At 36.8% G+C, this 14114-nt stretch overlaps 1 protein-coding gene across 1 annotated transcript in view; it reads right to left on the bottom strand.

Annotated features, from left to right (window-relative positions):
- LOC107695777 (kinesin-like protein KIF1B) overlaps positions 1 to 13998 on the bottom strand; it is an 84145-nt gene extending 70147 nt beyond the window's left edge. Inside the window, exons 1-2 of the mRNA XM_016495818.1 lie at positions 13745 to 13998; positions 10831 to 10975 (exon numbers count right to left, since the gene is read on the bottom strand). Coding sequence (XP_016351304.1) covers positions 10831 to 10936 — 106 coding nt within the window. The 5' untranslated portion in view covers positions 10937 to 10975; positions 13745 to 13998. The remainder of the gene's footprint in view (positions 1 to 10830; positions 10976 to 13744) is intronic.
- Between the last annotated feature and the right edge of the window lie 116 nt (positions 13999 to 14114).

Genomic DNA, 14114 nt, shown 5'->3' with positions numbered 1-14114 from the left:
AAAAAAAAAAAAAAAAAAAAAAAAAACATTTTCTGCTAAAATACCATAGATACTAATGCACCTCTGTTTAAAATTAGCATTTTAGGTCCTCATAGCTCCCAACACTTTTTCAAAATCAGGAGCATCACATGTATCCTTCATGGTAAAGACAATCCCAGAATTCACAGGGAAGGGAAATTGTTATAAATAAATTACGCTTCATTCACTGAAACAACAGATATAAAACAGTTTGTGCTGCATATTTTTATGCTTAGAAAAGTACTGCAGCAGTAGAATAGTAACATGCCAATGTCACTCTTTAGAAATCATTTGCAAGACAATAGGGCTGAAAGGATAAAAAAAAAAATAATAATATATATATATATATATATATATATATATATATATAATATTGTCCGGACCTCCGCTGGGAAGGAAATATAGTATATATATATATATATTTTTATTTTTTATTTATTTATTTTTTTTTTATGGTCGAATAGTCGTTTCATCTCATATGACCTAATGTTAGGCCTGCAATAATGGGGTGGGGTGCTGTAGCGCAAGACGGTAATGTAGCCCTACTGGCTGCAATCCAATAGAAGACAGACAGCGCTGCTGAGAGCGGGGTTTAGATGAATATGTAAATATATGCTGAGCGCTGTCCTCTAAATAACAAAATTAACACACAACAACTACGACAGCAGTGAGAAAACAGCGGTTAAGAAAGCATCTGATCATAGCGATGTGGATATGTTTATACAACAAGATTGCTTTAAAGCAAGCAGCTTTACAGTATTAAATGTAAAAAACAGTGTCAGTGTCGCTTTCGGTTACAATTACAAACTGATTTTCAGCTCTCCAGTACGGAGTTAGCTATGTGAAATCTTTTACAGTGAATGCAAAAAACATCAATAAAACAAACAAAATAATAATAATAATAATAAAGAAAGAAAGTGATAACATTGTGAATAAAAGAGTTTTCCTAAAATAAAACGTCTTATCATTTACCTTTATTTTGTTCCATATCTATATGAGATGTTAGGCAGAATGTGTCAGTCAGTAACTTTTTCATACAGTTAATTGAATGGTGAAATTGGTGAATGAGAATGTCTCACTGTTTTTCCATCTCATTTTGTGTGCCAAATACATTTATTTGTATTGTAAAAATAATTATAACTGTTATTCTATAATAGTAATATAATTGTTTGACATTTTCAAAAGCTGAAGTGATTACCTTGTTTTATTTATTAGAATATGTATAACTCAGTATTTCAACTAATTGCAAAAGCTGAATAATCAGTCAAAGTCTAACGATTAATCGGTGAAATAATGACAATAATTTGTTGTCAAAGTTTGTTGCAGCCCTATAAGACAATGTACTTTAGAAATACAAGAGTTCAGGAGAACCAACAAATCTGTGATGACGGTTATGAATGTGAAGCGACTTCAGTCTCTCGTCACTCACATTTCATATATCCACATGCTGCTGTGGTCTTGAAGTGTTTATGAGCCTGTTAGTTTCTACAGCCGGTCAGAGAGACCCAACTTATGCTATTAGTGAGGTTTTACTTTTGGCCTGCAGTAAATCACAAACATTTGCTTCTCAGAACCCCTAATGAAGATGTGGTGGGACAAATATTACTAAATCAGATCACAGTACATCAGTAGAAAACATTTTGCATTAGCTTAGCTACATGCTAACATTAGAAGCAACTTATGAGCATTAGCTGTCTTGTCTTTCATGTCAAAAGCAATTTGTCAGGGTTTTTTCCCGTTTTTGTTTCAGATTTAATTTAATTCTTTGTATACAGACAGCAGCCCTGATAAGAAGCAGACAACAAGACACCTCACTATGTTTTGAGATACTGCCGGTGTTAATTACAGACGGTGAGTGATAAAGGAGACAGATGTAACAAGACATCAGCCAGCTACTTGACGGCTGGTAAAAGATTGAGGTGTACTGGTGATGGTTTGCAACAGCTGTTCTACATCTAACCCTTTCTCTCTTGCAAGCTTCACACAGTGAGAGCGGTACAGAAAACGGAAGCTAAATGGGAAACAGCTGACAAGAAAGGCAGAAATGAGACAATACAGAAAAAGCAGAACTGCCAAGTACAAAGAGAAGAAAACCTGAAGCCACATTCCTGGATGAAACTACTTAATCATTACAAAAAAAAAATATATATAAAAACTTAAATTAGAGCAGTCACGATCATGACATGACAGCTGACAAAAAGGATTAGCATGAATAAAATATTTTAAATATTAATAAAATATTTACAACTACACTCCAGCAGATCTATATAATAATAATAACATAGAATTATAGAGACCAAATAATAATATTTATTATTATTGTTAGTAGTAGTAGTAGTAAGTAGTAGTAGTAGTATGAATATTAGAATATCCTGCAAAAATACATTTCCATCTTTTACTTTCACTTTCATTTTAAAAAGGTCTGACTTGTAATGGCTAACAATATTTTACATTATGCCAATATAAAAAAAGAAACTCAAATGCTATACATTCACAATGCATGTTGAAGCCTTTTTATACATTCATGTGGCTATGACACTTTGCAAGTTCTTCACATTTCCAAGTACATTTGGAGAGTTTGCATAACACACTATTACAACAGACTGGAAATATCAATTGCGACAGGCCTACCTTACATAATTCCACAATCATTAGCAGCACCATACTTCGATTATATAAATCCAAATAGTACAATCAAACATAAATCAAGTTCACGAACCAAGGTTTCTGATACATGCAAAGACAACAGTAAAAAAAAAATGAGAGTAAAAAAAAATGGCAGTAGAAATCTGAAATGTCTGGAAAGACTATCAATTAATATTTTGACAACATCTTCAAATAAAATTAAAGTAGATCATCTTGAATTGAAAATTTCATTAGAATCACTAAATTTCTTCATACTGAGAAATCCATCTACCGAATTGAGTGACGGGTGTAGCTATATATATATAATATGCATGGTGAGAAGTGACATTTTGAGTGGAAGCCCATGCACCTGCAAGGGTCACTGGGATTAAGAGAGGAGTGTGGTGACCTGAGGCACGCTCACAGGATTACATCTGTAATCAGGTCAATCGTTTCTGTCTGCACTTAAAGCCCAATAGCAAGATGACCTTCCCAGCGTCACAAGAACCATAGCAATCTATGAATTCCAATCACCTCTCTCTCTCTCAATCAATCAATCAATAAAAGGCTCTTCTGTCTCTCAATTTCAGTGTGCAAAGCTCTTCCAACTCTTCCCCTCAATGTGTCTGCGCAGTCGGTCCCCAAGGGTCTGGTGTCAGGATGACACCATCTACATGCACAGCAGAGCTGAAACAGTCTAAAATAAGAGGTCAGAGTAGCATTGGCTACAGGGAGACCATTTTACATACTAACTGCAATTCCATATGCAGTTAGAACTGTTGCTAAGGTCTTCTATGTGGTTGCTAGAGCATTATGGTCAGTTACTTATTGGTCAAATGATCCCATCCTCCAGCCTCTATGATATTCTAGTGTCTAGATTTAGCTTAGGCCCAATTTCAGTGCTGGTCTATCGGATTTATTTGCTCATTTTATCATCAGCCGGGGAAATCCCAAGCTTTAAAAAGCATGAGCACACCTCTCTTCAACAAGATGGTTGAGCTGCTCTGTCAAATGATGTGAGATGTTACTTGTCAAAATCTAATACTGATGATAAGGAGTGGGTTGTATGAACTAATCATATATTATTTTATATCACACTAACAATATCACAATGGCGTTAATTTTGGTGCAAATTCAACCCCAAAATGTTTTATATTGCATGATTTAATAATGTCTATTTTTCAAAACTGTACAGACTTCTAACTCAAAACAGTAAAACACTATAGACTAGGGGTGCTCCGATTGATTGGCTACCGATCACTATCGGCCGATAATCACGTTGGGATGACTGATCGGCGGTCTCTAAAAAGGCCGATCTCAAAAAAACGATCTTAAGCTGATGACGCGCCTGCCGTGAGAGGTTTGGCACAACATGTAGCGGCACCGTCTCAGTCTCTGTCCGGCGCACGTGAAATAATTATAATGCTGAAGGTGAGGTACTCACCTTCATATTTCTTCATTACATAACTTATAAAGTAATTTGAAAACCTTGTGTGAGACGTAATTTCACAAACAGCATGAGTGAATCACCGCGCGCGTGCGCTCTCTCTTTCTCTCTCAAAATACGCAAATGGCTTCAAATCACCACACATCGCGTCTGTCTATAAGTAAGCTGCACAGTTGACACAGGAATTGTCACTTGCACAATCGAGGCAGTGTCACATCGTCACTAAAGTTTATAAGTTGCATTACTTTTTAATTCTTGCCAGTGTTTAACCATTCTGCACTCGCAGCGCACACACATAATGGCAGGTTCACATTACTCCGTTTGCAGTGCGTATGTGGTGTGTATTTTTTCCACGCTCATGTTAACGGATTAATAAAGCATCCACACAGTTGGTGTCCGGCAGTGCGTTCCAGGAGAGGTGCGTCTGCAGCAGAGCAGAGATCGTTTCCGATCTCTATAGTCTATTGCTGCACTGCAAGCGCTGTATTAAAGTAACAGCGCATTGTTTGCAGTAAATATGAACATGGAGTATCAATATAAATAGTTCTAAATTATAAAAAGAAGGCTTTAAAAAGATCGGTATCAGTGATCGGTATCGCCAGATACTGCTTTCGGTGATCGGCCTCAAAAATCCTGATCGGAGCACCCCTACTATAGACCTATAAATGACTAGAAGAGCCAAACTTAAAACCACTGGTAAGCTGCGGTCACATTTCGGTGCAATCTTGCATGTAAAAAGGTGTAGTGACACATGAAGCACAGCTCACAAAGTCACTTTCAAACCTACGAGTTTTCTGTTGGTCAACAGGGTGAATCAACCAATTTGAACCAGTTACAAAGTCTGCATGGGGAGATCTTTCACACTCAAATTCCCAATTGTGTGGATTCCTATTGAAATGACTTGATGTTGTTGATTTTGCCAATAAAAATTCACTAAGCAATGGTAAATGTGACTGCACCTTTAAAGGGAAAATATGCACACTGGACAAGCATGGTACACTGAAACAGATTCTGTTATAGCCGAAAAATGAAAAATCATTTACTCAGCTTCATATCGATCCACACCTGTATGACTTTCTTCTGTGGAACACAAAAGAATTAATGTTAAAAAACCTCATAAAGTGACATTTTCATGCCATGGGACCTTTAAGGAACATTGGGAACCAAACAACATTGAAAAAAAAAACAAAAAAAAAAACACTGAGACATTTCTTCAAATACCTTCTGTGTTCGACAGAAGAAATTACAGTTTTGGAACAACATGAGGGTGAGTAAATGACAGAATTTTCATTTTTGGGTATCTTATCCCTTTAATGAATCGGTCCATCAGAGAGGTTTCAAATTCTCCCCACTCAATAATCCTCGCTGATATTTGCTCACGACACCACTGCTGAAGACGGAAAGAGAGAGAGGAGTTTCCATTCCCTCAATAGTTTTCCTTCATAAAAGAAAAGGTCACAATAGCAATAGATTCAGTGCATTGTGGATGAGGCAAGAGGCAAAGACTCGCTCTGTGAAATCTCTCAAGAGAGATCTGAGAGAGCGAAATGGTTTTACAGGTTTAATCTCCATACGACCCAATGCTTTATATCTCTTCTCTTAAAAACAACAGAAATGAATGACAGTATTCAACTTCACTCCACTCAAGCAAACATCCACATATTTTTCTAGAAACAGTCATTTTACAGCACATAAAGTGATGTGAAATGGCTCTCTATATTCAGTCTCTTCATATATCAAATATATACAAAAGAATACATTAAACGTCATACTTCCATAATGTGAAGTTACATTTTCTGATTGCATTCAGAACTAAAATAAATCTGATTTTATTCATGAGGTACAGTGGGCAAGTACCATTTAAATGGAACTAAGCCAAATGTAGGTTTGTTAAAACCATGCCTAATTAGTGATTACTGACTAGTGATTAATATTATCTAATATCATTAGTGACCTCAGCAACTTCAAAGTCAATATGAAAGCGCATTCACAACCCATTTTATATGCAACAAGAAAATATTCAATATTCAACAAGAAAATTCAAATAATTTGTTTCAATTCAGGGCAAAACAATTTATGACTGCAAAGAAGAATACGAATTAATTGTTTAAAATATAACCACGATGTGTATTAAGAAAGTAAATATGGTCAAATAATAATGTTGTTTTTTTATCATGTATAATGTATTATAATATTGTTTATACATACACATTCAAATGTACTTTATTTATATCTGCTTCAGCCTGAATGGAGAGAGCATCTTGAATAGAAACACATCATGGTACAAGAAAAACAAACAGGCCAGACAAACATTCATCTTAAACATGCAGTCTAAGCGGTGGCCATCACCTTGGTTACCACGTCCCAGAGCAAAGAAACCCTTCTGAGAGCAAACATTAAGGTCATTCTGCTTTTGAACGCTGTGTGTATTTATCACGAGCATCCTTGACGGCTCAGCACTGTAATAAGACAACATTCCCAGCATACCATCTGCAGTTGTGTCCTAATGAAGGGGGTGGGCCATATGCCAACCTCACGCTCTGGTTTCAGTACGCAGTCTGCGCATGTGTGCTAGAGGGCTGTGTGACTGCAGTCTGAGCTCTACTTCCTGTGAAACTCCCTGTATGCTCTGGCTTTTCTCTCAGGTGACCTTGTAAGTAAGCCCTACGGACCCTATTAAAAGATGAATGTGTTAATGCTCTGGAACCTAGCAGCGTTTCTGAAATGGTTTCTGACTGTCCCGAAATCCAAGTAAAACATGTCAACACACCAGACTATTAAACCTTTCGGCAAAATAAGATTAGAAAGGAATGTCCAATGCATCATCATTCATGAGATTTGTAAAGTCAGAAAGTTACAACTGGGTAAAATATTGATTTTCCAATTAATCACAATCTTCAATTTATTATGATTTTAATTCATTCTTCAAAATACCAATGTTTACTGTACAGTGGCAATCAAATAACTCTTATGAACCAGTTCATTTAAATTAATAAAAATAAACACACAAGGCAAGAAGTGCAGTCTAAAGGCGGGCGTACACGGTGCGATTCTGAAGCTCAGAACGTCGTGAGCTCTGGCACATGTCACGATTGAGTTTATCCGAAAAGGATAACACGAGGCAGTCACACACGACACGAATTTACTACGATTTTACCGTCTCGGATCGGCCCGTAATTCTTCTCACACAGTACGAGCCGCGACCATGCGAGCATCTGCGATTTTCTCCCGAGAGAAAAAAATCGCCTGCGAGCTCGTACGACAGCAAAAATCGCACCGTGTACTTAACTGACGCCTTAACTGAACAGCAGAGTATGTTCAAAATCAGAACAGAAATAAAAGCTTGTGAAATATAAGAATTGGGAAATGTGCATTGATACCCTGCTCTAGTTAAAACCAATACAGGTTTAAAGTTACATTAAAAACCAAATGTACTTTTACATTTAAACATCTTAAAAAAATTTATTTACATCTTTCCTTAGATTTAAAACCCCTAGACGTGAAGCTTATCATTGACATGCTGTCAGTCCAATTTAAAAGGTTACATAGGTCCACATTCTTTCCTAATGCATCTTAAGAATTAGCACACCACCATTTCTGTGCTCAACCGACTAGTTACCTTGTTCAGAACGGCTCGGTGAATCACATTTCAATGAGCACAATGTTCCCTCTAAGCTGCGCGTGTGCGCAGCTGAGCACTTCTTACGCCGTGACCACGCAGAAGAAATTCTGCCGCACACAGGACAGATGCAGAAATGAGTAGAGAAAGCCATTTGATTTGGTTTCTAGTAAATGCGAAATAAGTGCAATGCTCAGGAAAACCGCTATAGAGTTGGTGGCGCTATAGAGTCAGAACCGGTGAATGCAGTTTACAGGTTTCATAGAAAGAATGATGTGTGCCAAATGAATACTTTAATGGTAGCGAACGAAATAGCTCAACACGAGAGCCAACGCAAGCGCAATGACAAAGTCTTGATTTTGTTTTGGGGGTGTACTAGAACAGGCTCTCATACTAGGTTGTTCGAAAAACACATTATTTTTCACATATTTTACATTATTACAACACCTCTCTCCCCAGTCTGGCATGAACGACTCGAATAGTTCCTGTATCAAATGAAGGCTCGCCTTCTGAAATACGAAATGTGCTGTAATTGGTTACAGGGCCAGTGTCTGTTGTGATTGGCAGCACTCTGTGCCTGGTCGGGAAATGTCACGCCCCTTACTATAACCACCTGCGAGCTTCAGTGTAAATATTGCGTCAAAATCAAATCAATTTGAGCGCAATTTAAACCCGGATGATTGTAAACACTCTAAGTTCGTCTGCCTTGGGAAAGCTATTGTGTCTCCGACATAGTGATAACACTCGTTGCCTTCTCTTTCCCGCTCAGATCCCGCTCCGTTCTGTAAAGAACAAATTTGCGTGCATTATATTAGATTATAAATTACTGTTGCCAATATATAGCCTACATTCTGTAGGTCTACCTATTGGTTCGGGGCAGTTTTTTTTTTTTTTTTAAATAATATTTTAATAGGCCTATGTGGTGTAGGCTAATATCTTCTGTACTCTGTAGTTCTGTATTTAGGCCTATATACAGCTGCGTGTTAGCTTAGGTCGACAGTTTAACTGAGATTATTTAATAACTACGGAGCTCCGAATATAATTCGAATTAACAATTCGTTTCTACAACGTCAGCAGGTTTTATTACTTTTTTTATTAATTTATTATTTTTTTTTAATTTTAAGCAATAATGATTTTAATAAGTAATTCCGAAATATAATAATTCGTTCCACGATTTAGGCCTACTAAAACTAGGGAACGAACGAATGAATTCGAGGCAGCTAAGCCTAAACAAGAGAACGAATACTTAATTCGTGGCCATAATTTAGACTAAACGAAAAAATTAATTCTTAATTCGTGGCCATAATGTCGTCCTAGCATAAAAGGGAACTAGCCTATTCTAAATTCGTGGCCGTGAATTTGTCTGCATGTCATGATCGTGGCTCCGTACAACCGAATATAACCTTAGCCTACCTGTTTATTCATTTATTATGGTATGTAACTAGCTCACCTTTTGCTGCACCATTTTTGCGTAGCACATCCTCGTGCTCTCTGGCAATGTGCCGCTTCAGATTCCAATATGAATCTTTACTAACTTTAACAGTCTCCCCGCACTCCCCCTCAGTTTCTTATCCCTGCTCATTCTTAACTTAGATTTTTACTTTACATTTATGTATAAGGCTTGCAACTTCGTTGCAACAATATCTGAACTCCATAACTGCTCTACTATTCTCGATCTCTACAGATTCTCGATCTCGAACAAGCAAATCACCAAAGGGCATTCTGGGTTGAGCGAGCGGAGCGGAATCTTCAGAAAGGCGCTCTGCGCTCTTAAGGAAATATTACAACTCCGCTCCGCTCACATGCTCTGAATAGGACCCCTTTAAAGAAGAGTGGCTTGTTTAAGTGGTAGAAATAGCGGCTGATGGGCACAGAACAGTAACAAATCTCCGAGACATTTACAGTCACACACAGGTGTAGTAGTGAGCAAAATCTACTACATGGGGATGTTTAGATAACTATATAAGAATTCACATGTTCATGTTTTTTGAAAAAATATAGCTTACAGATCTCAGTTTAAATGCTTCAGTTTGTTTTTATATTATATTATAATTATATTATATTATAAACCTAATAAATAATTGACCTCAAAAAGGGAATTCATGAGCAATATCTGCTTAATTTTTACATATTATATTATTATTATAAAGAATTGAACTCTTCTGTGTTAGATTTTTTTTTTTTTAATGATTTTTAACAGAATTTCTTGGTAACACAGCACTGTAAAAAAATGTTTTCTCAGGTATCCTAAAATGTGCATCATTTAGTTACATCAAGGGTCAAATCAAATATAAATAGTACATTACAGTTAAAAGTTACACACTTTTTTTGTGTGCGCTGTACAGGTCTGGTATAGAATGTTTTTGCTCAGGTGGCCGAAATGTCCATCCAACAGACAAAAGTTTTGCTCAGCAAGAAAAACAAAATTAGAGGGAACATTGCTCACCGCTTGCAAATGGACATTACCAACCCATATGCTGCCCAAAAAACATCTGATACACTACACAGAGTTACACTCACAGTGCAAGTGAACTGATTTTTTCATGTTTATTTCCAACAAAGTGTCAAATAACATCATGATAATGGTGTGTAAAACTCTTCAAGTTCAAAAATTTGACTCAAAGTTTCCATGAATTCTTGATGTGTGGTCACACGTTCTTCTTCATTAGGCAGCAATAACGATAACACCCAAAACCGATAACATCAACTCATTTCCTTACACTGCCTCTCTCTTCCTCTACCACTGAACTAATGTAGAACTGATGAACAACAGACCTAAGCTGAAGACACTCGGTATCTTCAAACTCAGCACCTCAACACACTAAATTCCCTCAGGCAGAAATTCTCTCGCACGTTTCTAAAGGAAGGGGTTTCACACAGAGAGACTCTTCTTTCCTTCTTGTTTCAAACAGAACATCAATTCCAGTTCTATTCTTCCTTTTTGGTCACTCATGTTGCAGATTTCCAATAAATCATCAATATCTCACTCTGAACATCTCATACCCTAAAGCCAAAAGCATAAAATAAACTAGAGCCACCTTGTCTGGAGATACGTGACCAAATATGAGAAGCTTACAAAACAAACCAAGTATGAGAGCCATAGAGACAAGTATATACTTACTGGTGGAGTTCCCTTGCATCTGTATAATGCATTTTGATTCTTTGCTGGTCTCTCTTGAGTTGAAGGGCCGCACTCTGACAGCCACTTTCACGGAGGCGCCAGACATGGTTGAAGCTGTTGTGATTCAATCCCACAGAATGTTCTCCTACAAAAAGAAACAGAATGTGTTTCTATTCCAGTGCCCCAAATATTAGGCTAAAGGTACAAGAACACATTTGACAGAAGTTACCCAGAAACATCTCATCAGATTCCATTGCGTAAACTAGACCTCCAAAGAGATCTGAATGCACCATAACATCATTTATGCAATGACGCTAGAGGTTATGTGGCATTTGAGAAGATTTTCTTAAATTACAGCATGCCAAAAATAAACATAAAAGAAAAAGATGACACAGGGTTCCCACAGCTTTTTACCAATGATATTCCATGGCTACTACATCATAATCGATACATGAATGTCTGAGGCCTCTAAATTATCAACATGATCAAAACCAGTTGCCAAAATTTTCTACATGCCCTCTGCCCTCTGATTGATAGTACATACTTTTTTTTTTAGCAAGTATCAGTTATAATAATAAAACTCTACAAAAATGCCCACCTTTAGGTTGTGGTACACATCTTTCTCCTGCAAAATCTTTGTTAAAAATTATGAAATAAACTTAAGCATAACTTTTAAATATTAATTTTTCAAGATGAACAGGCTTTTGAGGGACGTTTAGGTGTACATCTCTCAATTATCATTGTATTGCATTGCATTATATGTTTTGCCCCCACAATAAAAACTAGAGGTTTAAACATAAAACTAAACATTTAAATGTCATCTTACTATTATTTGGAGATATAGAGTGACAATTGATATTTATATGCAATTTGTTTGTAAGTGGTCTGTTATACTGTCATAGAACTCTCATTTATTTACACAGCAAGATATCAGAATTTCATCTTACTTTTGGGCTTTATAAATACCATCTGCAACAAACTGCATCATTTGCTCAGTTTGGTCCACTGAATTAAATTTATGTGCTTTTTTCCTCCATGACTAGAGCTCCATGTTCTCACTATATAAGCCTGATGTATCAAATATGTTACAGAACAGAAAACAAACATATGCAAAAAAAAAATTTAGATATTCTTTTATATTTTGTCTAAAGGTTCAATAACCAGGCTATACAAATTCCAAATATTTTTTTAGTTTTCCATGATTGTAGGAATGATGATTACATAATAAAAATAATTAATCAGTAACATCAGTACAGTTAATATATTTGGGCAGGTGACATGACATTTCAAGCAGTTTCAGCAAAATGTTTTTTAGCAAAATCATGTACAATATAGAATATCCATACTATAAAAAATATTTCCATCAAAGGACCATTTAAAGTGGTATAACGGAATGTTTAACTAGTAAAAGTGAAAAAATGTGATTAAAAAGTCAAAGAAAGAAATGTTGTCACAGGACCAAGATATACACTTTCCCTATATGTAAATATTTAACCAATCTTAATATTTAATATAAAAATGTCCATGAGCTTGTCTGTTATATGTCAACAGCCCATTTACCATATGAAATGTCCGGTGGTCAAGAGCAATAGCATAATATGCAGGTAAATATCCAACACACAGTTACAGATTATCAGGAATATTAGATGGTTCCCTCACGGACTCATAAACATGGCTGCCGTTCGCCTGCAGCAGCAGCAGGGCTGGGCCTATTCACACGCTCACTACACTAGTAAACACATCTGACTAAATGACACCCGACCGTCATGTCATATCAAAACGCATGCATTGACACATTACGCCTGTCTGTTCCTGTTGAAATGTATGTATCACTTATGGGCGTGACATCTGTTATTAAGCATTGGTTTTATCGACCGGCTGTGGATTACAACGAATCTGACAATGCAGCAATTATTTTTGAAGTTCAAGTCTCTTGAGTATGACAGAACAATGAACAGTCCGCTATTCAATAACATGACACCAAAAAAAATGATGTTTTAATCCTTGCCCTTGTAGTCATTCACTGAATTAAAGGCATACGCCCATGAAATTCAATCTGCCGGAGAAAGCATAAGTATGCCTACTTCAGGAAGGAAAAAGAACACTTACTCTTCCATCTATTTTTATAGAAGCTAATGACACTAAAACAACAAAACGTTTATCTGTTTCAGTGTTTAATAAAGGAGACTAGATATTGACAACATATCCGGCGTTGCCATAGCTGTACGGTCATAATGGTCTGCTACAGAGATAAAACTAATCAAAACGTTTAATTAATATAAAAAGCACCATCTCAAGTGTTACAGTGTAATCTTATGATGTCGCCTCCTTTATTGATCTCACGAAACGATGTCCGATTTGAGAACAAATCGTTCTTTTGAATCGCTTCTGTACTGGGAACCGGTTCTCCAACCGGTATGAACGACTCTGTCACGAGTACAATCGGTCCGAGCGATTCTGGAGTCAAAAATCACGCACTGACTGAGTCAACCCAGAATGGTTTTTATTTAATTTAATCCGTAATCAGCCGAGAATGACGACTGAGATGACAGTACGAAAGTAAATCGAGTTCACAAACCACTGAATCGGTCTGAGCCGGTGCTGTTCAAAAGAACCGATTCGTGGAAATGTGCCGAACTTCCCATCACTAATTCGGACGTCTTTCTATGAACTCGGCGATTTTCTTTGCATAGTCCTCAAATGGTTTTGTCATTTTTAACATTTATTTTCAATTATCAATAAAAATAATAACATTAAGTGTATAATACCACAATTAAGGTTAAGGTCAGCTGCAAAAACAATCAAAACATTTCGGTAAACATCCATTCGCATTCCCAAACGCGACTCGAGAGATGTATGCTCAAACTCAAACGTACAAATATTACAATCATATTTCGGAAAAGACGGCACTTACTGCTATATATCCACAAGTAGAAACGACTAGAACAGCATAGAAATCCCGCACGATGCCAATTCTCCAACGACGTCTACAACCAGCAGCAAAAATCAAAAAAGATTGACGGTTAAGTTTCCAATAGTTCATTTTTTGTTATATACACCCATTATAGCTGCGTCTCATTCTCCAGCGCCGCGCAAGATGCTTGCGTTTCTGATATATTTAGTTAGGCTGCTGCTGGTGTCATTGGACCGTTCCTCTAGCAGGCTTAGGTATGGCTGAATGCCTTGATTTACTGAAATGATTACGTCAACTGCCTTGTCAACGTCGTGAATGACGGGCCGTCTGGCCAATAAGAATGAAGTATTGTGTGAGCGATGCGTCGTGT

The sequence above is a fragment of the Sinocyclocheilus anshuiensis genome, unplaced genomic scaffold (assembly GCF_001515605.1).
Source record: "Sinocyclocheilus anshuiensis isolate Anshui unplaced genomic scaffold, SAMN03320099.WGS_v1.1 scaffold234, whole genome shotgun sequence".
Lineage (NCBI taxonomy): Eukaryota > Metazoa > Chordata > Actinopteri > Cypriniformes > Cyprinidae > Sinocyclocheilus > Sinocyclocheilus anshuiensis.
The sequence above is the reverse complement of the archived record's forward strand: the minus strand, read 5'-3'. Positions and strand labels throughout refer to the sequence as shown.